We start from the raw sequence: 25074 nt of genomic DNA, 5'->3' as shown, positions 1-25074 counted from the left end.
TACCGCCAAATCCGCCACGCTATTCAGTGTCTGCCACCGTTTACAGACTCTACCCTAAGTGAAAAGATACTCACGCTTCTCAATACCCCGCTGGGTCTCAAACTAACATTGGCATTCTTCTACGGACTCTTCACCCGAGTTTATACTACATTGACTCATCTCTTCATAGTTGCCTGACTGCACTGTTAAACACTATAATCACCTTTCATGTTCGCCAAGGCACACCTCCAACTGGACAACTTTCTCAAGCACTGATCCCCTTGGATATTCCATCCCTCCTGTAACTTGCCTTTAATTCTACAAACCAACTTACAATGTGTGTCCTCCCCCCTGTTAAACAGACTTTTTTCCCTGTATGAGGTCTACTCTCCTTAGAGTCTGCCATTGTTTAAAATGGTCCACATCTTGCTTTTTACAACCACACCTTCCATTAATGAACACGCAATTGTTTTATCCAATAGCAACATGTGACAAGTAACACTATGCCTCCATAACTCTTACCCTTCATCCAATTGTAAGATATGAGTGTCATACCTACCTGCCTATTCATCTATCTACTATCTATCCCCCCCCATCCCCCCCCCACTTCCTACCACCTCTCCCCCCACCCCTCTTCCTTCCCTTTTTATTGCTTCCGCTTGTTTTCTATTTGTTTTGCTGTGCATGATTTATTGCCAAAATTGTACTATCTTTCACAGCTAGTCAGTGTCAGTTAGTGCCCCCCCCCCCCCCCAGCCAGTGTTTGTCAGAAACAGATTGCCCTCCACCATTTCACAATACCACTGTAAGTTGCTGATCACCACCATTACAGGATATTGTCTATAGCTGCATAAATTCCAGTATATTTACCATAGTTTGTAGATGCTATAACTTTCACACAAACCAACTAATACACTTATTGGGATTTTTTTTTCTTTTTTTTTTATCAAAGACATGTAGCAGAGAAAAAAATTGCTTATGTTTGCATAAAGAAATTTGATTCTTGGATTTTTTATTTTTATTTTTTTACTGTATATGTTTAATAATATATATATACACTGCTCGGAAAAATTAAAGGAACACTTTCTAATCAGAGTATAGCATCAAGTCAAAGTCTTTGAAAACGCCCTATTGGGAGGGCGAAACGCGTTGACGTAATTCCAGTGCGGCACCTGTCGTTTCATCACTTCCGGTCTACTTCCTGAATTGCCGTGGAATGCACGCTGCTAGCAGCGTTCCCGGGAACTTACTGCAGTTTACCTCGCTTACCATTATATTGGCATTGTGAGTATGTTTTTGGCTTCTAATAATAAAATGATTTGAAACGGGCTTCACTATCCCTGGCCCCCCTTTTTTTCTTGGCAATTACTACTTGGAGCCATCTAGGATTACCACAGATCAGGATTGTCCATTCAGCTTTTGACTACCAAGGAGAAGTGCGGGTGCTATCTACATCCATTTGTCCACAGGCTTTTTAGACCCTAATTTAGGGTCCACATGTTCTGGTGAGTAGGGTTCCTGGAGGGGTCACTCACTACCACTTGGAGCATGAGTGTTTAATTATCTGCACTGGAGCACTTCATCACTTACTGTTTATTCACCTTATTGGACACTGCCTTGGATATCAAATTAATTTGGACACTTATATATTTATTTTTCAATCAGTTTTTTTCTAAATATTTTTTTGAGTCACATGATTATGTTTATGTATTTTTCATTTATGCATGCAAGCACTGTGTTAAATTGATTATTTATATATCGATCTGGTCAGTTGAGTAGCAAAGGGGGCTGTCAATCAGTTTCAGCTGCTTTGATGTTAATAAAACAGGTGCACTAGATGGGCAACAGTGAGACAACCTCCAAAACAGGAATGGTTTTACAGGTGGAGGCCACTGACATTTTTTTCCCTACTCATCTTTTCTGACTGTTTTTCACTAGTTTTGCATTTGGCTAGGGTCAGTGTCACTCCTGGTAGTATGAGGCCATACCTGGACCCTATAGAGTTTGCACAGGCAGTCCAACTCCTCCAGAATGGTACATTAATATGCGCCATAGCCAGAAGGTTTGCTGTGTCTCCCAGTACAGTCTCGGGAGCATGGAGGAGTTTACAGGAGACAGGCAGTTACTCTAGGAGAGCTGGAAAGTCCTTAACCCATCAGCAGGACCGGTATCTGCTCCTTTGTGTAAGGAGGAACAGGATGAGCACTGCCAGAGCCCTACAAAATGACCTCCAGCAAGCCAGTGGTGTGAATGTCTCTGACCAAACAATCAGAAACAGACTTCATGAGGGTTGCCTGAGGGCCTAACATCCTCTAGTGGGCCCTGTGCTCACTGCCCGACACCGTGGAGATCGATTAGCATTTGCCGTTGAACATCAGAATTGGCAGCCCCACCACTGGCACCCTGTGCTTTTCACAGATGAGAGCAGGTTCACCCTGAGCACATGTGACAGACGTGAAAGGGTCTGGAGAAGCCGTGGAGAACATTATGCTGCCTGTAACATCATTCAGCATGACCGGTTTGGTGGTGGGCAGGGCTGGCCCAAGACATTGTGCTGCCTGGGTCCAAGAATAAAATGCTGCCCCCCCCCCCAAAAAAAAAACACGCCCACCAAAAAGCCCCCACATCCATTATTTTCTTTCATGATAATTAAAACTAGAAGTCAGATTTACTGGCACTGATGGGACACTGTGATTGCACTGTGATTGTACTAATGGGGCTCTGTGGTTGCACTGATGGGGCACTGTATTGACATTGATGTGGCACTGTGATGACTCACTGTGATCGCACTGATGGGATACTGATGGCACTGTGATTGCACTGATGGGGCACTGTGATTGCACTGATAGGGCATGGATGGCACTGTGATTGCACGGATGGGGCATGGATAGCACTGTGATTGCACTGATGGGGCACTGTGATTGCACTGATGGGGCACTGAAGGCACTGTGATTGCACTGATGGGGCACAGGTGGCACTGTGATTGCACTTATGGGGCACAGTTGGCACTGTGATTGCACTGATGGGGTACAGGTGGCACTGTGATTGCACTGATGGGGTACATGTGGCACTGTGATTGCACTGATGGCACTGTGATTGCACTGATGGGGCATGGATAGCACTGTGATTGCACTGATGGGGCACTGTGATTGCACTGATGGGGCACTGCAGGCACTGTGATTGCACTGATGGGGCACAGGTGGCACTGTGGTTGCACTGATGGAGCACAGGTGGCACTGTGGTTGCACTGATGGGGTACAGGTGGCACTGTGGTTGCACTGATGGGGTACAGGTGGCACTGTGGTTGCACTGATGGGGTACATGTGGCTGGGGCACTGATGGCACTGTAATTGCACTGATCTTGCCCTGAGCTGAGTGAACAACATACATAAGAGAAACCAATTAAGCCAGGCCAGCCACTCACATTTACTATGAAAGTAGAACTCAACTCACCATCTGGCAAAGTGGTGCCTGAGCCTCTTTCATCTTGTAGCACTGTCTATGATGAGTGGGTACTGCTATGCTGTGTGTCTGACACTGACTCTGATGAGTTCTCTGCTCCCTAACCCATGCTCCCTTCTGGCTCCACCCCCCAAGCCATGCCCATCCCACGTATCTCCAAACCATTGCTGCTGATCCTGCTTGGCCGCTCCCTGGCAGCAATGTACACAGGAGGAGGAGCCGAGGGGGTGAGGTGATGCCGTCCGTGACAGACATATGCTGGAGGCTGGATTCACACTGCATTTCCCGCAGCCGTGGGACATAGAGATAGTGGCCGCGGGATATAGAGATGACGGCCACGGCCGCCCTTGTTTAAACTGCCGCCTGGGTCCAATGGACCCACTGGGACCCATGGTAGGGCCGGCCCTGGTGGTGGGTCAGTGATGGACGTGTACGTGATCTCGCACAGAGTGGCCACCCTGCTGCAGTATATATACGGTGGGCCTGTCCACAACTAGTTAAAGTAATGTTGTTACTAGTAGAACTACATAATTGTGATGTTATTTCCTGTCTTTATAGTAATTTTTCAGTAAAATAGGAAGAGATTGGCCATGTGTCCAACAACCTATTGGTTAGTAAGAGTCATATATGCTGCAGATTTCCAACAATAATTAACTTATAAAGAAACACGGAAAGATGTTTAAAACTCCATGGATAGTTGGCATCTGAGTTTCTGTTTCTGTCACATGACAGTAGAGTAATGATTCTGCTTCTTATTGAATGTCTCATTGACAAGAAATGCAGTCAAATGCAGTATTGCTAGAAAAAAAGTAAAAGATTGTGTTTATAAAGTCGAAAAAATCTGGAGTGTTTTAAACATATCAGTGCCGGGACAAGGCCCTCTCCACTTCTTTCAACACTGTGCCAGAAGCCAGATTCTCACTAAACACAAAAAATTAGAACATCTTGCCTCTTTTTAGGGAGATTTTTCCACTCTTCCTCTCCTCCTGACAGTGCTGTTCTAGACAAGAAGAGGGGAACTCTCTAACATGAACAAAGACAGAAAAAGAGGAAAATACATTCTTGGTAGAGTCAGGGAAGGTTAGCACTACTGTCCAATTTTTTTTTAATTTCTGTCTCCCTGTCTCCATCTCCTCCTTAACAGAAACACAGTTAGCAGTAAAAGTCTGTCATGAGTTCTAATCCTTCTCCAGTCTCAAGCTAGACAAAAATGTTGGCTTGGCATCTATATTAATAAAATGCAAGTATCTCTGCATTCAGTGTCCCTGTGTCCGTGGGATTGCACTACTGCGCATGTGCCCCACAAACAGCCATTGGGAGTGAAGAGACTTAGCCCCACCCTACTTCAATCAGTTAGGGCAGGACTTTTTTTTTAAAAGCCCGTGGTGTGCGAAAAACACACTCAAAGGACTTACACCCGGTGCATAAAAAAGTGCACACACGCAAACGTGGAAACACAAAAAGAGCACAGGGTGTGCGGAATGGTCTTCCCTCCGAAGAGGTAGGACCCTAACCTCGATCCCCCAGGGCGCAAGACTCCTGACAGGGATTTAAGGTACTTACTATGGTCTGTCTGGCCGAAACCAGACCAACCCCGTTCTCCAGGGGGACTGCCGAAACAGCCCACCCCAAGTACTAGGCGGGGCTCCCCCGAAGGGAGACCCCATGAGAGAGGGCAAACTAAGCCAGAAGGCCATATCCACCCCCTCCCAAGACTCAAGGCTGAGCCCGAGGACCCACATCCTCCAAGTCGTGCAAGAAGAAAGAGTGATGATAGTGAAGTGACACAACAACAAGAAAATAAAAACACAAAAACGAAAAGGTGGGGGAAGGTGAAGTGGGGTAAGTGCTCTGGTGCCATGTGAGGTACCAAGGCAGGCCTTTTTCGGGCGGAATAAAAAATTCCTCTGGTCTAAGCCAAAAGGCCTGTCCCAAGATGCAGGTGCGAAAAAGGTGTGCATGGTGCAGTGACCAAGGTGCCGAAAAACTCCAGTGAGAATTAAGGCACCCCTGGGCTGCCACCCCAGGGGCACTTACACCACAGGCTTTTTCTATCTCAGCCCCCAGCCAGACCGAGTGTAGGCTATACCCACAAGCAGACCTCAGAACCTGGACATCTTACCTTCCACTGGGGACAGGCCTTTTGCAAGGCCAGATCAAAACCCAGGAGAGAAAGCCCTCCCCTCGCCACCCGGTTCCTCAGCCCATTACATCCAGGAGCAATTCCACCGGCCACCCAGTCAGACCGGCTTTCTTGCTCCCTTCAAACTGGTTAGAACAGTTCAACCCATTCGAATCAGAAGGCGGCGGTCCCCACATGCTTTCCCAGATGACCTACTCCCCATACCTCAATACTCTGAGCGCCCTACCTACCTACCTACCAATCAGACAGTAGAAGTAGAAGCAGATAACGTCTACTGTCTGATTGGTAGGTGGGAGTGGTTTATGCAAATTACCCACAAAACTGCAGAATGAAATGTAAAGTCTTTAATATATATGTGCATTATTAAGTACATTGAATACAACATTTAAATGGCTTTTATTGTTCATGACAGAATTCATCACCGTAATGTGAAAACGCAGTTGTTATGGGCTGGCAGCAGTGTCTGTCGACAACCCACTTATATGCTGCTTGCAATCTACTGGGTCGCGAGTTACAGTTTGGGAAGTCCTGCCCTAACAGACTGAAGTAAGGAGGGGCATAATCTCTGCTCTCTGCACATCTATTGGGACGGATGGATTACAGTGCAGTGTATTCCCATGTAAGAAATGGTGGGAATATTGTCTGATAGAGAACACAAACACACAGCTCTTATTGGGGCACAGTAAAGGGGACCTCTGTCCACACTATTAAAAGTGGAATCTGACCACGCTATTAAAGGGGAATCTGACCACATATGTTCTAGTGCCCGTTAATTTAACAGGCTTAATGTCTAGTACACAATAAAAATGTAAACTCTCCCATTACATATGCATTCTCTGCACACAAAATATAGACAAAGAACCAACACTTTTTCTGAGCCTACCTTGGAGGTGAATGTCTTTAATCTAATCTTGACTGCTCTTAAGAACTGTTGAGGCAAAAAAAAATAAAATGTCAGGAGCATGTGAACACATAATAGCATATTAAAATGCAGGAGTATATAGTGTAAAGAGTGCAGGAGTCAGGAGCTTTCCCCAAGGCTGAGGGCTTCCAACATTGATGAAGTCAAATGACCATTGTTAACCGTGGCTGTGGTCCCTGCCTTCTGACTTTCTACAGGTCTGTTATTACTCTACTTGGCAGGTTTAACCTGTGGAATATCTGAATGAAAGTCCTTGCTTTGAATTGCTCCCCCTATGGATCGCTAATATCTGCGGGATCAGCCCGGTGGGTGAGGGGGCCCAAATGGATTCTTTTGATTGCTGATGATCAAACTTTGAATTTCCTTGTTATATCAAAATGCAATGTTTTGAAGCGCCTGAAAAACTGCATTTAGCAAAATATGTTGAGCAAAGAACAAATCTGAACTGCACATTAAACATTGCTTGGATATTCCTTTTTTCGTTTTAATAACTTAACAGAAGTTGCATGCTGTTTTGCATTCTTTGTGTATAATAAAGAAACTGCTTTTAACTACATGTTTGTCCTGGCTCCTTTAAACTCCGAATTTTTGGCAAATCAATACTACAGTGCCTTGCGAAAGTATTCGGCCCCCTTGAACTTTGTGACCTTTAGCCACATTTCAGGCTTTAAACATAAAGATATAAAACTGTAATTTTTGTGAAGAATCAACAATAAGTGGGACACAATCATGAAGTGGAACAAAATTTATTCAAACTTTTTTAACAAATAAAAAACTGAAAAATTGGGCGTGCAAAATTATTCAGCCCTTTTTACTTTCAGTGCAGCAAACTCTCTCCAGAAGTTCAGTGAGGATCTCTGAATGATCCAATGTTGACCTAAATGACTAATGATGATAAATAGAATCCACCTGTGTGTAATCAAGTCTCCGTATAAATGCACCTGCACTGTGATAGTCTCAGAGGTCCGTTTAAAGCGCAGAGAGCATCATGAAGAACAAGGAACACTGCTTGGGTCAGGGAGGATGAGGATGGTTTAGTAAGCTAGTCCACCACCTCCTCTGCATTCTGTAGCTGGATAGTACGGGCAACATCACAAAACAGTGGAAATGATGCCCTGCCTGAGGACTGACCACATCCACCTTTGCTTGTGGACACAGACGCTGCTGGCCCCCTCACAGTGCTATGGGAATGTCTGTCTTTCCTTGTTGGCCTCCCAGACATGTTGAGAAGGTGCTTATTACCAAAATGTAATAAAGATGTGAAAATGTGTACGTGGATCCACTTCACTTAATGGAAAGTGGTGTTTGGTACACTTTAACCTGAGTATTCACTAAAGAGACACACTCCACTGACACACAAAATAATGCAGGAAAACTGCACTAACGCACAGAAATATAATGTGTTAAACATGCACTAACACACAGAAGTATACTGCATTGAACATGCACTAACGCACTGAAATATACTGTGTTAAATGTGCAGTAAGGCACTGAAATATACTGCATTAAATGTGCAGTAACGCACAGAAATATACTGTGCTAAACGGCACGTAACACACTGAAATATATTGTGTTAAATGTTCACTAATACACTGAATCATACTGCGTTAAACTTGCAGTAACTGCTTTAAATGTGCACTAACGCACAGAAATATACTGCGTTAAATGGCATTTAATGCACTAAAATTTACTGCATTAACCATGCAGTAACGAAAAGAAATATACTGGGTAAACGCACACTAACGCACACTAACGCACTGAAATTTACTGCGGTAAATGGCACGTAATGCACATAAATATACTGTGTTAAACGTGTAATAATGCACAGAAATATACTGAGTTAAAAATGCACTAATGCACAGAAATATACTGTGTTAAACGTGCAATAACGCACAGAAATATACTGCGTTTAACGGCACGTATTGCACTGAAATATACTGTGTTAAACGGCATGTAACGCACTGAAATATACTGTGTTAAATGTGCAGTAATACACTGAACAATACTGTGTTAAACTTGCAGTATGGCACTGAAATACAGTATACTGCCTTAAATGTGCACTAACGCACAGAAATATACTGCGTTAAACGGCATGTAATGCACTAAAATGTACTGCATTAACCATGCTGTAACGAAAAGAAATATACTGGGTAAACGTGCACTAACGCACTGAAATATACTGCGGTAAATGGCACGTAATGCACATAAATATACTGCATTAAACGTGTAATAATGCACAGAAATATACTGCGTTAAAAATTCACTAATGCACAGAAATACACAGTGTTAAACGTGCAGTAAGGCACAGAAATATACTGCGCTAAATGGCACGTAACTCACTGAAATATACTGCGTTAAATGTGCAATAACGCACAGAAATATACTGCGTTAAACGGCATGTAACGCACTGAAATATACTGTGTTAAATATGCACTAATACAATGAATAATACTGCGTTAAGCTTGCAGTATGGCACTGAAATACAGTATACTGCCTTAAATGTGCACTAACGCACAGAAATATACTGCGTTAAACTGCATGTAATGCACTAAAATTTACTGCATTAACCGTGCAGTAACGCAAAGAAATATATTGGGTAAACGCGCACTAATGCACTGAAATATACTGCGGTAAAAGGCACGTAACGTACATAAATATAGTGCGTTAAACGTGCATGTAACGCACTGAAATATACTGAGGTAAACGTACAATAACGCACAAAAAGTATACTGCGTTATACAGCACGTAATGCACTAAAATATACAACGTTAAACCTGCCCCGACAAAACAAACTGACACTAAAGTAAAAATGAATGGTCACTACACTCACACTGACTGAACTATCACTAGATTCACACTAAACTGATATTCTACACTGACAATAGAATCAGAATAGCACACCAAGTGACTACAGATCATTCCCCAGCCCAACATCCACTTATACTGACCTTCTGAGCCCCACACCACCAAACCGTTCCTCGGTCAAGCCAGGAATCAAAGCTTCATATTGGGTTGTGTTGGAGTTTACACATAATGATACCATGGGAGGAGTGTTTCCCATACTAAGAAGAACCAAAGATTTTGTGAGGGATTTGACAGTGCAAATGAATCCTGAGAATATCAGAGCTCATTAAAGAAAAAATAGGTCCCTAGGCAAGGTGGCACCCCTACTCCTCATCCTATCTCCTCAACAGCCACTGATAAAGGACTGAAATAAAAACGGGTAGCCTCTTCTTCTAATATCCCAATCAGAAAACTGCCTGCAAGTCCATCCCTTGTGAACTGACAGGCCAGTGCGCAACTTTGACCAATTGTAACACTCAAGAGACCCCGTCACTTTGCTCTGAATGGGCTAATTTTCAAGGTTTATGTAGGCATTAGTAATGGGCCAAACATCCCCCAGTTTGGTTTGCGCCAGAGCTCCTGAACAGAAAAAAAGTTCAGACCTGAGCCGCAAACCTAATAAAGTCTATGGGACCCGAACATTAAAAATCAAAAGTCCTGATTTTGAAAGCTTACCGGCAAGTTATTGGAGGTAAAAATGGTATGGGGGCTCGAGTACTGCCCTGGGGGACATGTATCAATGCAAAAAATGTTTTTAAAAATACAGTTTATAAAGGAACAGTTATTTTAATGATGCTTGAACTGAAACAATAAAAATGAATAATTCCTTTAAATATAGTGCCTGGGCGGTCCCCTTAGTCTACCTGTAAAGTGGCACATCTGTACAGTGTATAGAACCTGCTGCAGTAAAACTGACATAAATAAAGTAAAAAAAAAATAAATGACTTTTAAATTGATTTTCCATACATACCAGGTCCTTTGGATATGGTACGGATTTAAAAGGGAACCCCATGCCAAAATGCAAAAAAAAAACAACGTCCCCCCCCCGCCCCAAAATCCATGCCAGACACTAATCCAAGAATGCAGTCTGGCAGCCTAGGAAAGGGTGGTGACAAGCAAGGGCCCCCTCCCAAACCATACCAGATCACATTCCCTCAACATGAGGGGTGCTTTGGGGCAGTGGTGCCCCAGGTGGTGGTTGTAGGGGGTCTGCAGGCAGGGGGCTTATCGTAATCTGGAAGCCCCCTTTACCAAGGGGGCCCCCTGATCCCACCCCCCATGTGAATGAGTATGGGGTATATTGTACCCCTATTCATTCACCAAAAAAAGTGTCAAAAAGAAATAAAAACAAACACAGTTTTTGACAAGTCCTTTATTAAAAACAAAAAATAATGCCCCTCAATGTAGATCTATCGTCAATCATGATGCTCACTGCACCGCGGGACCTGAAAAAAAAAAAAAAGAAAAAACCCCTACTAGCTACATAGGCTAACCGCTGACTGCCTTCTCCTCCATCTGACAGTTCTTAAAGCGGAGTTCCAGCCATTCACTCACCTGTCCAACAGTCCAGCGATGCGGCCACCGAAACATCGATCCTCTCCCTCGGTGCCGGCATCACTGCTGTGGGCACTCGGCTGTGATAGTTTGCGGCTTCACAGCCGGGTACCCACTGCGCATGCATGAGTTGCGCTGCGCGCCGTGATTGGCCGGCAATCTTCTGGGACCTTTGACATGTCCCAGAAGATTGCAGGGAGGGAGGGGGAGAGGAGAACTTCCGCTCAGGGCGCCGCGGCGATCCGAGCAGAAGTGGGAGCGGGTACCTGTCAAAACTAGGTACCCGCTCCCCCCCAAAAAAAATGACATGCCAAATGTGGCATGTCAGGGGGTCAGGACTCCCTAAAGCGGAAGTTCCACTTTTGAATGGAACTCCGCTTTAAATAGGCAAGGGGCGGGGCCACCTGGTGACTGGTGACGACAACTGATGACTCATCCTTTGTTAAGGAAGGGGCAGCCAGCTTCCCAGCCCGCTCCTTAAGAAGCAGCTATTCACTGTGCTCTGTGCCCTTGTCAGATGCATTGCTTCAGCCAATCAGAGCCCTAGAATGCACTGTGCAGTGCATTGTGGGGCGCTCGACAAGTAAACCTCCCACCGAGCTCCCCGCAAATTCAGATGTTCAACACTGTTTGAGGCCAAACCGATGCTCGGCCCAAACCGTTCGCCCATTCCTAGTAGGCATTGGTGCAGCTCTCTTCTCTAGTGCCATTGTTACTTCTCTGTAAATCCCTAAATCTGTTGATGTCTTTCTGGGAAATATGACTTCCAGGCTTTTTGTATTAATCTCCTGCTGCAAGCATGAAACTCACCTTTGTGAAAACCTTCGGGCGTCCATCAAAATCCATATCTGTGCCACCTTCTCTGTCATTGTCAGGCTCGTCTTTGTGATCTTTCAGGGATTCTATCTTTACAGAGATGTTTAGGTCAGGTTCAGCTTTAGATTTCGTGGAGGAGGAGTCACATTCTTGATGTAAAATGCTATCATATGGACTTGCTATGTAGGTGTCAGTGTTGCTTTGCTGACATGAAACTTCCTCAGTTTTCTCATTTTGCTTTTCTTCACAAGTGTCATTCTGTAATGTCACTCCAGAGTCATCAGGAATTTTTCCACATGTTGGGATATTGCATTCTTCCATTTCATGATGTGAAGATTGACAGGACATGTCCTGTAATATCAAGATTTTGATAAAAAAAAAAACAACCTTATAAGAACTTTATAAATGTATAAATTTATTTATATATAGTGTGGTAAGGGACATTTTTTTGCAGGAAGGTGTAAAGAAGATCAATAAAGCTATTTAGAAGCAATTTGCTTGTAAAATTGGAGCACAGATATACAGTACACTAGTTGAGCAATTTATTAGAAACACTACATACTGTTTTTTTTTTCTTCTAATTTTAATAGCCAATAGTCCAGCAAAACTAATGGTACATTTTATGAGTGAATGGAGAAAATGAAATATTCTCTTATTTCATTCATAAATTTAGTTTAGAAAATACTGCCACAGGATGTCCACAGGATGGTGCTGATGATCATAGGAAATAAAGACTTGTTTTCTATGACCCTCAGCATCATCTTTTGGCAATAATGTGTCATTTTCCCAAACAACTCTTTTTCATGAGTTAATAACATTCAACCTGTAGAGGTAATCCTTGTACCAGCTATACGGCAAATTCTAAACTGGGGTCACACCCTGGGGACATCAAATTTGGAGAGAACAAAGAGTTTAGGCTTTAATGCACTAATGCACAGAAATATACTGTGTTAAACGTGCAATAACGCACAGAAATATACTGCGTTTAACGACACGTATTGCACTGAAATATACTGTGTTAAACGGCATGTAACGCACTGAAATATACTGTGTTAAATGTGCAGTAATACACTGAACAATACTGTGTTAAACTTGCAGTATGGCACTGAAATACAGTATACTGCCTTAAATGTGCACTAACGCACAGAAATATACTGCGTTAAACGGCATGTAATGCACTAAAATGTACTGCATTAACCATGCTGTAACGAAAAGAAATATACTGGGTAAACGTGCACTAACGCACTGAAATATACTGCGGTAAATGGCACGTAATGCACATAAATATACTGCATTAAACGTGTAATAATGCACAGAAATATACTGCGTTAAAAATGCACTAATGCACAGAAATACACAGTGTTAAACGTGCAGTAAGGCACAGAAATATACTGCGCTAAATGGCACGTAACTCACTGAAATATACTGCGTTAAATGTGCAATAACGCACAGAAATATACTGCGTTAAACGGCATGTATTTCACTGAAATATACTGTGTTAAACGGCATGTAACGCACTGAAATATACTGTGTTAAATGTGCACTAATACAATGAATAATACTGCGTTAAGCTTGCAGTATGGCACTGAAATACAGTATACTGCCTTAAATGTGCTCTAACGCACAGAAATATACTGTGTTAAACTGCATGTAATGCACTAAAATTTACTGAATTAACCGTGCAGTAACGCAAAGAAATATACTGGGTAAACGCGCACTATTGCACTGAAATATACTGCGGTAAAAGGCACGTAACGTACATAAATATAGTGCGTTAAACGTGCATGTAACGCACTGAAATATACTGAGGTAAACGTACAATAACGCACAAAAAGTATACTGCGTTATACAGCACGTAACGCACTAAAATATACAACGTTAAACCTGCCCCGACAAAACAAACTGACACTAAAGTAAAAATGAATGGTCACTACACTCACACTGACTGAACTATCACTAGATTCACACTAAACTGATATTCTACACTGACAATAGAATCAGAATAGCACACCAAGTGACTACAGATCATTCCCCAGCCCAACATCCACTTATACTGACCTTCTGAGCCCCACACCACCAAACCGTTCCTCGGTCAAGCCAGGAATCAAAGCTTCATATTGGGTTGTGTTGGAGTTTACACATAATGATACCATGGGAGGAGTGTTTCCCATACTAAGAAGAACCAAAGATTTTGTGAGGGATTTGACAGTGCAAATGAATCCTGAGAATATCAGAGCTCATTAAAGAAAAAATAGGTCCCTAGGCAAGGTGGCACCCCTACTCCTCATCCTATCTCCTCAACAGCCACTGATAAAGGACTGAAATAAAAATGGGTAGCCTCTTCTTCTAATATCCCAATCAGAAAACTGCCTGCAAGTCCATCCCTTGTGAACTGACAGGCCAGTGCGCAACTTTGACCAATTGTAACACTCAAGAGACCCCGTCACTTTGCTCTGAATGGGCTAATTTTCAAGGTTTATGTAGGCATTAGTAATGGGCCAAACATCCCCCAGTTTGGTTTGCGCCAGAGCTCCTGAACAGAAAAAAAGTTCAGACCTGAGCCGCAAACCTAATAAAGTCTATGGGACCCGAACATTAAAAATCAAAAGTCCTGATTTTGAAAGCTTACCGGCAAGTTATTGGAGGTAAAAATGGTATGGGGGCTCGAGTACTGCCCTGGGGGACATGTATCAATGCAAAAAATGTTTTTAAAAATACAGTTTATAAAGGAACAGTTATTTTAATGATGCTTGAACTGAAACAATAAAAATGAATAATTCCTTTAAATATAGTGCCTGGGCGGTCCCCTTAGTCTACCTGTAAAGTGGCACATCTGTACAGTGTATAGAACCTGCTGCAGCAAAACTGACATAAATAAAGTAAAAAAAAAATAAATGACTTTTAAATTGATTTTCCATACATACCAGGTCCTTTGGATATGGTACGGATTTAAAAGGGAACCCCATGCCAAAATGCAAAAAAAAAACAACGTCCCCCCCCGCCCCAAAATCCATGCCAGACACTAATCCAAGAATGCAGTCTGGCAGCCTAGGAAAGGGTGGTGACAAGCAAGGGCCCCCTCCCAAACCATACCAGATCACATTCCCTCAACATGAGGGGTGCTTTGGGGCAGTGGTGCCCCAGGTGGTGGTTGTAGGGGGTCTGCAGGCAGGGGGCTTATCGTAATCTGTAAGCCCCCTTTACCAAGGGGGCCCCCTGATCCCACCCCCCATGTGAATGAGTATGGGGTATATTGTACCCCTATTCATTCACCAAAAAAAGTGTCAAAAAGAAATAAAAACAAACACAGTTTTTGACAAGTCCTTTATTAAAAACAAAAAATAATGCCCCTCAATGTAGATCTATTGTCAATCATGATGCTCACTGCACCGCGGGACCTGAAAAAAAAAAAAAGAAAAAACCCCTACTAGCTACATAGGCTAACCGCTGACTGCCTTCTCCTCCATCTGACAGTTCTTAAAGCGGAGTTCCAGCCATTCACTCACCTGTCCAACGGTCCAGCGATGCGGCCGCCCGAAGCCTCGATCCTCTCCCTCGGTGCCGGCATCACTGCTGTGGGCACTCGGCTGTGATAGTTTGCGGCTTCACAGCCGGGTACCCACTGCGCATGCATGAGTTGCGCTGCGCGCCGTGATTGGCCGGCAATCTTCTGGGACCTTTGACATGTCCCAGAAGATTGCAGGGAGGGAGGGGGAGAGGAGAACTTCCGCTCAGGGCGCCGCGGCGATCCGAGCAGAAGTGGGAGCGGGTACCTGTCAAAACTAGGTACCCGCTCCCCCCCAAAAAAAATGACATGCCAAATGTGGCATGTCAGGGGGTCAGGACTCCCTAAAGCGGAAGTTCCACTTTTGAATGGAACTCCGCTTTAAATAGGCAAGGGGCGGGGCCACCTGGTGACTGGTGACGACAACTGATGACTCATCCTTTGTTAAGGAAGGGGCAGCCAGCTTCCCAGCCCGCTCCTTAAGAAGCAGCTATTCACTGTGCTCTGTGCCCTTGTCAGATGCATTGCTTCAGCCAATCAGAGCCCTAGAATGCACTGTGCAGTGCATTGTGGGGCGCTCGACAAGTAAACCTCCCACCGAGCTCCCCGCAAATTCAGATGTTCAACACTGTTTGAGGCCAAACCGATGCTCGGCCCAAACCGTTCGCCCATTCCTAGTAGGCATTGGTGCAGCTCTCTTCTCTAGTGCCATTGTTACTTCTCTGTAAATCCCTAAATCTGTTGATGTCTTTCTGGGAAATATGACTTCCAGGCTTTTTGTATTAATCTCCTGCTGCAAGCATGAAACTCACCTTTGTGAAAACCTTCGGGCGTCCATCAAAATCCATATCTGTGCCACCTTCTCTGTCATTGTCAGGCTCGTCTTTGTGATCTTTCAGGGATTCTATCTTTACAGAGATGTTTAGGTCAGGTTCAGCTTTAGATTTCGTGGAGGAGGAGTCACATTCTTGATGTAAAATGCTATCATATGGACTTGCTATGTAGGTGTCAGTGTTGCTTTGCTGACATGAAACTTCCTCAGTTTTCTCATTTTGCTTTTCTTCACAAGTGTCATTCTGTAATGTCACTCCAGAGTCATCAGGAATTTTTCCACATGTTGGGATATTGCATTCTTCCATTTCATGATGTGAAGATTGACAGGACATGTCCTGTAATATCAAGATTTTGATAAAAAAAAAAACAACCTTATAAGAACTTTATAAATGTATAAATTTATTTATATATAGTGTGGTAAGGGACATTTTTTTGCAGGAAGGTGTAAAGAAGATCAATAAAGCTATTTAGAAGCAATTTGCTTGTAAAATTGGAGCACAGATATACAGTACACTAGTTGAGCAATTTATTAGAAACACTACATACTGTTTTTTTTTTCTTCTAATTTTAATAGCCAATAGTCCAGCAAAACTAATGGTACATTTTATGAGTGAATGGAGAAAATGAAATATTCTCTTATTTCATTCATAAATTTAGTTTAGAAAATACTGCCACAGGATGTCCACAGGATGGTGCTGATGATCATAGGAAATAAAGACTTGTTTTCTATGACCCTCAGCATCATCTTTTGGCAATAATGTGTCATTTTCCCAAACAACTCTTTTTCATGAGTTAATAAAATTCAACCTGTAGAGGTAATCCTTGTACCAGCTATAGGGCAAATTCTAAACTGGGGTCACACCCTGGGGACATCAAATTTGGAGAGAACAAAGAGTTTAGGCTTTAATGCACTAATGCACAGAAATATACTGTGTTAAACGTGCAATAACGCACAGAAATATACTGCGTTTAACGACACGTATTGCACTGAAATATACTGTGTTAAACGGCATGTAACGCACTGAAATATACTGTGTTAAATGTGCAGTAATACACTGAACAATACTGTGTTAAACTTGCAGTATGGCACTGAAATACAGTATACTGCCTTAAATGTGCACTAACGCACAGAAATATACTGCGTTAAACGGCATGTAATGCACTAAAATGTACTGCATTAACCATGCTGTAACGAAAAGAAATATACTGGGTAAACGTGCACTAACGCACTGAAATATACTGCGGTAAATGGCACGTAATGCACATAAATATACTGCATTAAACGTGTAATAATGCACAGAAATATACTGCGTTAAAAATGCACTAATGCACAGAAATACACAGTGTTAAACGTGCAGTAAGGCACAGAAATATACTGCGCTAAATGGCACGTAACTCACTGAAATATACTGCGTTAAATGTGCAATAACGCACAGAAATATACTGCGTTAAACGGCATGTATTTCACTGAAATATACTGTGTTAAATGTGCACTAATACAATGAATAATACTGCGTTAAGCTTGCAGTATGGCAATGAAATACAGTATACTGCCTTAAATGTGCTCTAACGCACAGAAATATACTGTGTTAAACTGCATGTAATGCACTAAAATTTACTGCATTAACCGTGCAGTAACGCAAAGAAATATACTGGGTAAACGCACACTATTGCACTGAAATATACTGCGGTAAAAGGCACGTAACGTACATAAATATAGTGCGTTAAACATGCATGTAACGCACTGAAATATACTGAGGTAAACGTACAATAACGCACAAAAAGTATACTGCGTTATACAGCACGTAACGCACTAAAATATACAACGTTAAACCTGCCCCGACAAAACAAACTGACACTAAAGTAAAAATGAATGGTCACTACACTCACACTGACTGAACTATCACTAGATTCACACTAAACTGATATTCTACACTGACAATAGAATCAGAATAGCACACCAAGTGACTACAGATCATTCCCCAGCCCAACATCCACTTATACTGACCTTCTGAGCCCCACACCACCAAACCGTTCCTCGGTCAAGCCAGGAATCAAAGCTTCATATTGGGTTGTGTTGGAGTTTACACATAATGATACCATGGGAGGAGTGTTTCCCATACTAAGAAGAACCAAAGATTTTGTGAGGGATTTGACAGTGCAAATGAATCCTGAGAATATCAGAGCTCATTAAAGAAAAAATAGGTCCCTAGGCAAGGTGGCACCCCTACTCCTCATCCTATCTCCTCAACAGCCACTGATAAAGGACTGAAATAAAAATGGGTAGCCTCTTCTTCTAATATCCCAATAAGAAAACTGCCTGCAAGTCCATCCCTTGTGAACTGACAGGCCAGTGCGCAACTTTGACCAATTGTAACACTCAAGAGACCCCGTCACTTTGCTCTGAATTGGCTAATTTTCAAGGTTTATGTAGGCATTAGTAATGGGCCAAACATCCCCCAGTTTGGTTTGCGCCAGAGCTCCTGAACAGAAAAAAAGTTCAGACCTGAGCCGCAAACCTAATAAAGTCTATGGGACCCGAACATTAAAAATCAAAAGTCCTGATTTTGAAAGCTTACCGGCAAGTTATTGGAGGTAAAAATGGTATGGGGGCTCGAGTACTGCCCTGGGGGACATGTATCAATGCAAAAAATGTTTTTAAAAATACAGTTTATAAAGGAACAGTTATTTTAATGATGCTTGAACTGAAACAATAAAAATGAATAATTCCTTTAAATATAGTGCCTGGGCGGTCCCCTTAGTCTACCTGTAAAGTGGCACATCTGTACAGTGTATAGAACCTGCTGCAGCAAAACTGACATAAATAAATTAAAAAAAAAATAAATGACTTTTAAATTGATTTTCCATACATACCAGGTCCTTTGGATATGGTACGGATTTAAAAGGGAACCCCATGCCAAAATGCAAAAAAAAAACAACGTCCCCCCCCGCCCCAAAATCCATGCCAGACACTAATCCAAGAATGCAGTCTGGCAGCCTAGGAAAGGGTGGTGACAAGCAAGGGCCCCCTCCCAAACCATACCAGATCACATTCCCTCAACATGAGGGGTGCTTTGGGGCAGTGGTGCCCCAGGTGGTGGTTGTAGGGGGTCTGCAGGCAGGGGGCTTATCGTAATCTGGAAGCCCCCTTTACCAAGGGGGCCCCCTGATCCCACCCCCCATGTGAATGAGTATGGGGTATATTGTACCCCTATTCATTCACCAAAAAAAGTGTCAAAAAGAAATAAAAACAAACACAGTTTTTGACAAGTCCTTTATTAAAAACAAAAAATAATGCCCCTCAATGTAGATCTATCGTCAATCATGATGCTCACTGCACCGCGGGACCTGAAAAAAAAAAAAAAGAAAAAACCCCTACTAGCTACATAGGCTAACCGCTGACTGCCTTCTCCTCCATCTGACAGTTCTTAAAGCGGAGTTCCAGCCATTCACTCACCTGTCCAACAGTCCAGCGATGCGGCCACCCGAAGCCTCGATCCTCTCCCTCGGCGCCGGCATCACTGCTGTGGGCACTCGGCTGTGATAGTTTGCGGCTTCACAGCCGGGTACCCACTGCGCATGCATGAGTTGCGCTGCGCGCCGTGATTGGCCGGCAATCTTCTGGGACCTTTGACATGTCCCAGAAGATTGCAGGGAGGGAGGGGGAGAGGAGAACTTCCGCTCAGGGCGCCGCGGCGATCCGAGCAGAAGTGGGAGCGGGTACCTGTCAAAACTAGGTACCCGCTCCCCCCCCAAAAAAATGACATGCCAAATGTGGCATGTCAGGGGGTCAGGACTCCCTAAAGCGGAAGTTCCACTTTTGAATGGAACTCCGCTTTAAATAGGCAAGGGGCGGGGCCACCTGGTGACTGGTGACGACAACTGATGACTCATCCTTTGTTAAGGAAGGGGCAGCCAGCTTCCCAGCCCGCTCCTTAAGAAGCAGCTATTCACTGTGCTCTGTGCCTTTGTCAGATGCATTGCTTCAGCCAATCAGAGCCCTAGAATGCACTGTGCAGTGCATTGTGGGGCGCTCGACAAGTAAACCTCCCACCGAGCTCCCCGCAAATTCAGATGTTCAACACTGTTTGAGGCCAAACCGATGCTCGGCCCAAACCGTTCGCCCATTCCTAGTAGGCATTGGTGCAGCTCTCTTCTCTAGTGCCATTGTTACTTCTCTGTAAATCCCTAAATCTGTTGATGTCTTTCTGGGAAATATGACTTCCAGGCTTTTTGTATTAATCTCCTGCTGCAAGCATGAAACTCACCTTTGTGAAAACCTTCGGGCGTCCATCAAAATCCATATCTGTGCCACCTTCTCTGTCATTGTCAGGCTCGTCTTTGTGATCTTTCAGGGATTCTATCTTTACAGAGATGTTTAGGTCAGGTTCAGCTTTAGATTTCGTGGAGGAGGAGTCACATTCTTGATGTAAAATGCTATCATATGGACTTGCTATGTAGGTGTCAGTGTTGCTTTGCTGACATGAAACTTCCTCAGTTTTCTCATTTTGCTTTTCTTCACAAGTGTCATTCTGTAATGTCACTCCAGAGTCATCAGGAATTTTTCCACATGTTGGGATATTGCATTCTTCCATTTCATGATGTGAAGATTGACAGGACATGTCCTGTAATATCAAGATTTTGATAAAAAAAAAAACAACCTTATAAGAACTTTATAAATGTATAAATTTATTTATATATAGTGTGGTAAGGGACATTTTTTTGCAGGAAGGTGTAAAGAAGATCAATAAAGCTATTTAGAAGCAATTTGCTTGTAAAATTGGAGCACAGATATACAGTACACTAGTTGAGCAATTTATTAGAAACACTACATACTGTTTTTTTTTTCTTCTAATTTTAATAGCCAATAGTCCAGCAAAACTAATGGTACATTTTATGAGTGAATGGAGAAAATGAAATGTTCTCTTATTTCATTCATAAATTTAGTTTAGAAAATACTGCCACAGGATGTCCACAGGATGGTGCTGATGATCATAGGAAATAAAGACTTGTTTTCTATGACCCTCAGCATCATCTTTTGGCAATAATGTGTCATTTTCCCAAACAACTCTTTTTCATGAGTTAATAACATTCAACCTGTAGAGGTAATCCTTGTACCATCTATACGGCAAATTCTAAACTGGGGTCACACCCTGGGGACATCAAATTTGGAGAGAACAAAGAGTTTAGGCTTTAACCTCTTCCCGACCGCCCTCTGCCTATTTACTGCGGCAATGCGGTCCTCCTGCACGACCCAACATAGACCCAAATCGGTCGCGCGCACGCAGCTAGGGGGCGAACATGCACCGACGGCGGCGCGCTCCCGCCCCCACTCGGCAGCAGGGAAGCCGATGCACGGGGCAGGCGGCTCAGATTGCCACCTCTCACCCGCGATCACTCCCCGCTGAGAGAGAAGAACGGTCGGATGTTGTAAACACAGCCGACCGTTCTTCTCCCTGGAATGATCATAGAGCTCCTGTGATCCTTCTATATAGAAACACAGGTCTCTATGGTCATTTCACAAGCCACAACCCCCCATACAGTTAGAAACACGCCCCTAGGTACACATTTAACCCCTTCATCACCCACAGTGTTAACCCCTTCCCTGCCATTGTCATTATTACAGTAACAGTGTATATTTTTTGCACTGATTACTGTAGTAATGTCACTGGTCCCCCCAAAACTATCAAAAATGTCAGTTAGGGGTTCGATCTGTCTGCCGCAATGTTGCAGTCTCGCAAAAAATCGCAGATCACCACCATTACTAGTAAAAAAAAACAAAAAACAATAAAAATAACATAAATATTTCCCGTAGTTAGTAGATGCGATAACTTTTGCGCAAACCAATCAAAATACGCTTATTGCATTTTTTTTTACCAAAAATATGTAGCAGAAAACAAACTGGCCTAAAATGTTAAAAAAATTTGATATTTACATTTTTTTTTTTCTTTGGGAATGTTATATAGCAGAATGTGAAAAAATTGTTTGTTTTTTTTTCAGAATTGTCGCTGTTTTTTTGTTTATAGCGCAAAAAATAAAAATCGCACAGGTGAACAAATACACCCAAAAGAAAGCTCTGTTTCTAGGGAAAAAAGGACATACATTTTATTTGGGTACAGCGTTGTACGACTGTGCAATTGTCCGTTAAAATAAAGCAGTGCCGAATCACAAAATATGGCCCGGTCATTAAGGGGGAAATCTTCTGGTCCAGAAGTGGTTAAAAGCAACCCATGCAAAACACACAATAACAAAAAAAAAAAAAATACAATATACTGTTTGAGGGGGGATATGATATCAATGTACAAATACTGTACTGGCGACCCTAGCATAAGGAACAAACTATTCAGAGAAAGGGAATACAATAAGACACGTGGCCACTCACTAAAACTAGAGGAAAAACGGTTTAACCTTAAAATACGTAGGGGTTTCTTTACTGCCAGAGCAGTAAGGATGTGGAATTCGCTTCCACAAGCAGTGGTATCAGCAGGGAGCATCGATAGCTTCAAAAAAACATTAGATGGGCACCTTAAAGACCACAACATACAGGGGTATACAATGTACAACATACAGGGGTATACAATGTACAACATACAGGTGTATACAATGTACAACATACAGGGGTATACAATGTACAACATACAGGGGTATACAATGTACAACATACAGGGGTATACAATGTACAACATACAAGGGTATACAATGTACAACATACAGGGGTATACAATGTACAACATACAGGTGTATACAATGTACAACATACAGGGGTATACAATGTACAACATACAAGGGTATACAATGTACAACATACAGGGGTATACAATGTACAACATACAGGGGTATACAATGTACAGCATACAGGGGTATACAATGTACGGTTAAAAGCAAACACACACACACATCATAGGTTGAACTGGATGTACTGATGTCTTTTTTCAACCTCACAAACTATGTAACTATGTTTATTATAATGCACATTTAAAATATTATAAAACCAACAATAGTGATACTTATAGAGAAGCACAGACAAGTAGTGATGGACGAACATCGGCCGGGGTGGTTCGCGAACGTCAGCCGCAAATTTTCTCAAATGTCCGCAAACCGCAAGTTCGCGGCGGGCCCCATTGACTTTAATTGGAGGCGAACTTTAAAAACATTTAGGTCATATTTGCAGCCACAAAAGACTTACTAGCTGTGCACAAATAGTCCCAGCACATGGACAATGTCATAACAGAAGTATTGCAACTTGAAAAGTTGCCCTCATTTTTTTTTTTTTTACAGCAAAAAAATGTTTCTTTTTTTTTTTTCAGAAATCAGCCAGAACTGACAGCAGCCGGTAAATACATGTCTAATACATATAGGGTCCATTCACACATCTGTAAAATGGATCCGCATCCATTCCACAATTTGGAGGAACCTTTACAGACCCATTGATTTTCAATTCCAGTCTGAAAAATGAGGCATTCACAGGATAAAGAAGTAAGTGTCGGCCATTCCAGGCCCCAAAAATTAGCCCACATGCGTTTACCTGACAGCTAAGAACGTAGTATTCTGTGGCTGAAGGTACATTAGGCATTCACAGGATACAGAAATAAGTGTCGGCCATAAAAGGCTCCAAAAATTAGCCCACAAGGGTTTACCTGAAAGCTAAGAACGTAGTATTCTGTGGCTGAAGGTTCATTGGGCATTGACAGAAAAAATAATTGTCGGCCATGAAAGGCCCCAAAAATTAGGCATTCAATGGACATGAAATGCATTTTATGCCGCTGTATTTAGCAAAGACAAGGACCAGGAATTGTTGTGAGTGGATGGCGGTCTGGCGGATATTTGTGGCCTGTCATGAGGAATTTCAATGAAACATGGTCACATGTGTTGGATTCCTCAGAGATCCATGCCTCATTCATTTTTATAAATGTGAGGTAGTCTACACTGTCATGAGCTAGGCGAGTGCGCTTATCGGTCACGAACCCCCCTGCTGCACTGAACGTCCTTTTGGACAGGACACTGGACGGGGGGCAAGCCAACAGTTCCATTGCAAATTGTGCAAGCTCTGGCCATAGGTCAAGCCTGCCCACCCAGTAGTCCAGGGGCTCATCACTCCTCAGAGCGTCCACATCTGCCATTACCCGATGTCGATCTAGGTGTTCCCTGATGCTGGAACCGGAGTACAGCTGTCGATGGTTCGGCTGAAAGAAGGATCTCATATCTGAAGTGACCAAGACATCTTCAAACCGCCCTCTTCTTGCAGGCGCTGTTGGATTGCTACCCGCAACTGTCTCTCTGTGTCTGGAAATTCCTCTGCCAGCGCACGCAAAAGCAGAATGCAGCATTTCTCACAGCGAGGCCTGCATTCTGACTGCCCTCTGTGATGGTGGTCACATTTCCGCCATTTTTTGTTTGTACCGGGGGTCTAAGTACATTGCCACCCAGTACTGGTCATTGGCCTTTATGCTTTTCACACTAAACTGGAAGCGGTGTAGTGGTCTGGCTCCAGCTCATCATCCAGGATAATGTCGTTCTCGTTCTCCTACCCCCATCCACGGACAATACCAGGGATCCCAGAAAGGTCTGACTCCACTTCAGACTGCTGTTGTTGACTTGTCTCAGATGGAGTAGCACCCCCTGGGAATTCATCCAACATTGCAACTTCCTCATCTTCCTGCTCCTGCTCCTCGATGGCTTGATCAATGACACAACGCAATGCACACTCCAGAAAGAAGGCGTAAGGTACAATGTCACTGATGGCGCCCAGGCCGTGACTGACCAGTTTGATGATCTCATTGAATGGCCGCAGAAGGCTGCATGTGTCCCGTATGAGCAGCCACTGGTGAGGAGAAAAAACCCAAGCTCCCCAGAACCTGTCCTGCCGCAGAGTTCGAACAGGTAGTCATTAACTGCACGTTTCTGCTGGAGCAGCCTATCAAGCATATGCAACGTTTAGTTACATTGCGTCGGGCAGTCACAAATAAGACGCCTGACGGGCAGGTTGTGTCGCCACTGAATCTCAGCAAGGCGAGC

At 43.2% G+C, this 25074-nt stretch overlaps 1 protein-coding gene across 1 annotated transcript in view; it reads right to left on the bottom strand.

The window, feature by feature from the left end:
* The window catches only part of LOC309557619 (uncharacterized protein), a gene marked incomplete at its 3' end in the record, with an annotated part of 129012 nt that overhangs the window by 70842 nt on the left and 33096 nt on the right, over positions 1-25074 (bottom strand). The window contains exons 3-5 of the mRNA XM_082260410.1: positions 20328-20684; positions 16038-16394; positions 11715-12071 (exon numbers count right to left, since the gene is read on the bottom strand). Coding sequence (XP_082116536.1) covers positions 11715-12071; positions 16038-16394; positions 20328-20684 — 1071 coding nt within the window. The remainder of the gene's footprint in view (positions 1-11714; positions 12072-16037; positions 16395-20327; positions 20685-25074) is intronic.

This window comes from Pelophylax lessonae, assembly GCF_965119305.1.
Source record: "Pelophylax lessonae genome assembly, chromosome: 6".
NCBI classification, from domain to species: domain Eukaryota; kingdom Metazoa; phylum Chordata; class Amphibia; order Anura; family Ranidae; genus Pelophylax; species Pelophylax lessonae.
This window is presented reverse-complemented; position numbering and strand designations above follow the sequence as displayed.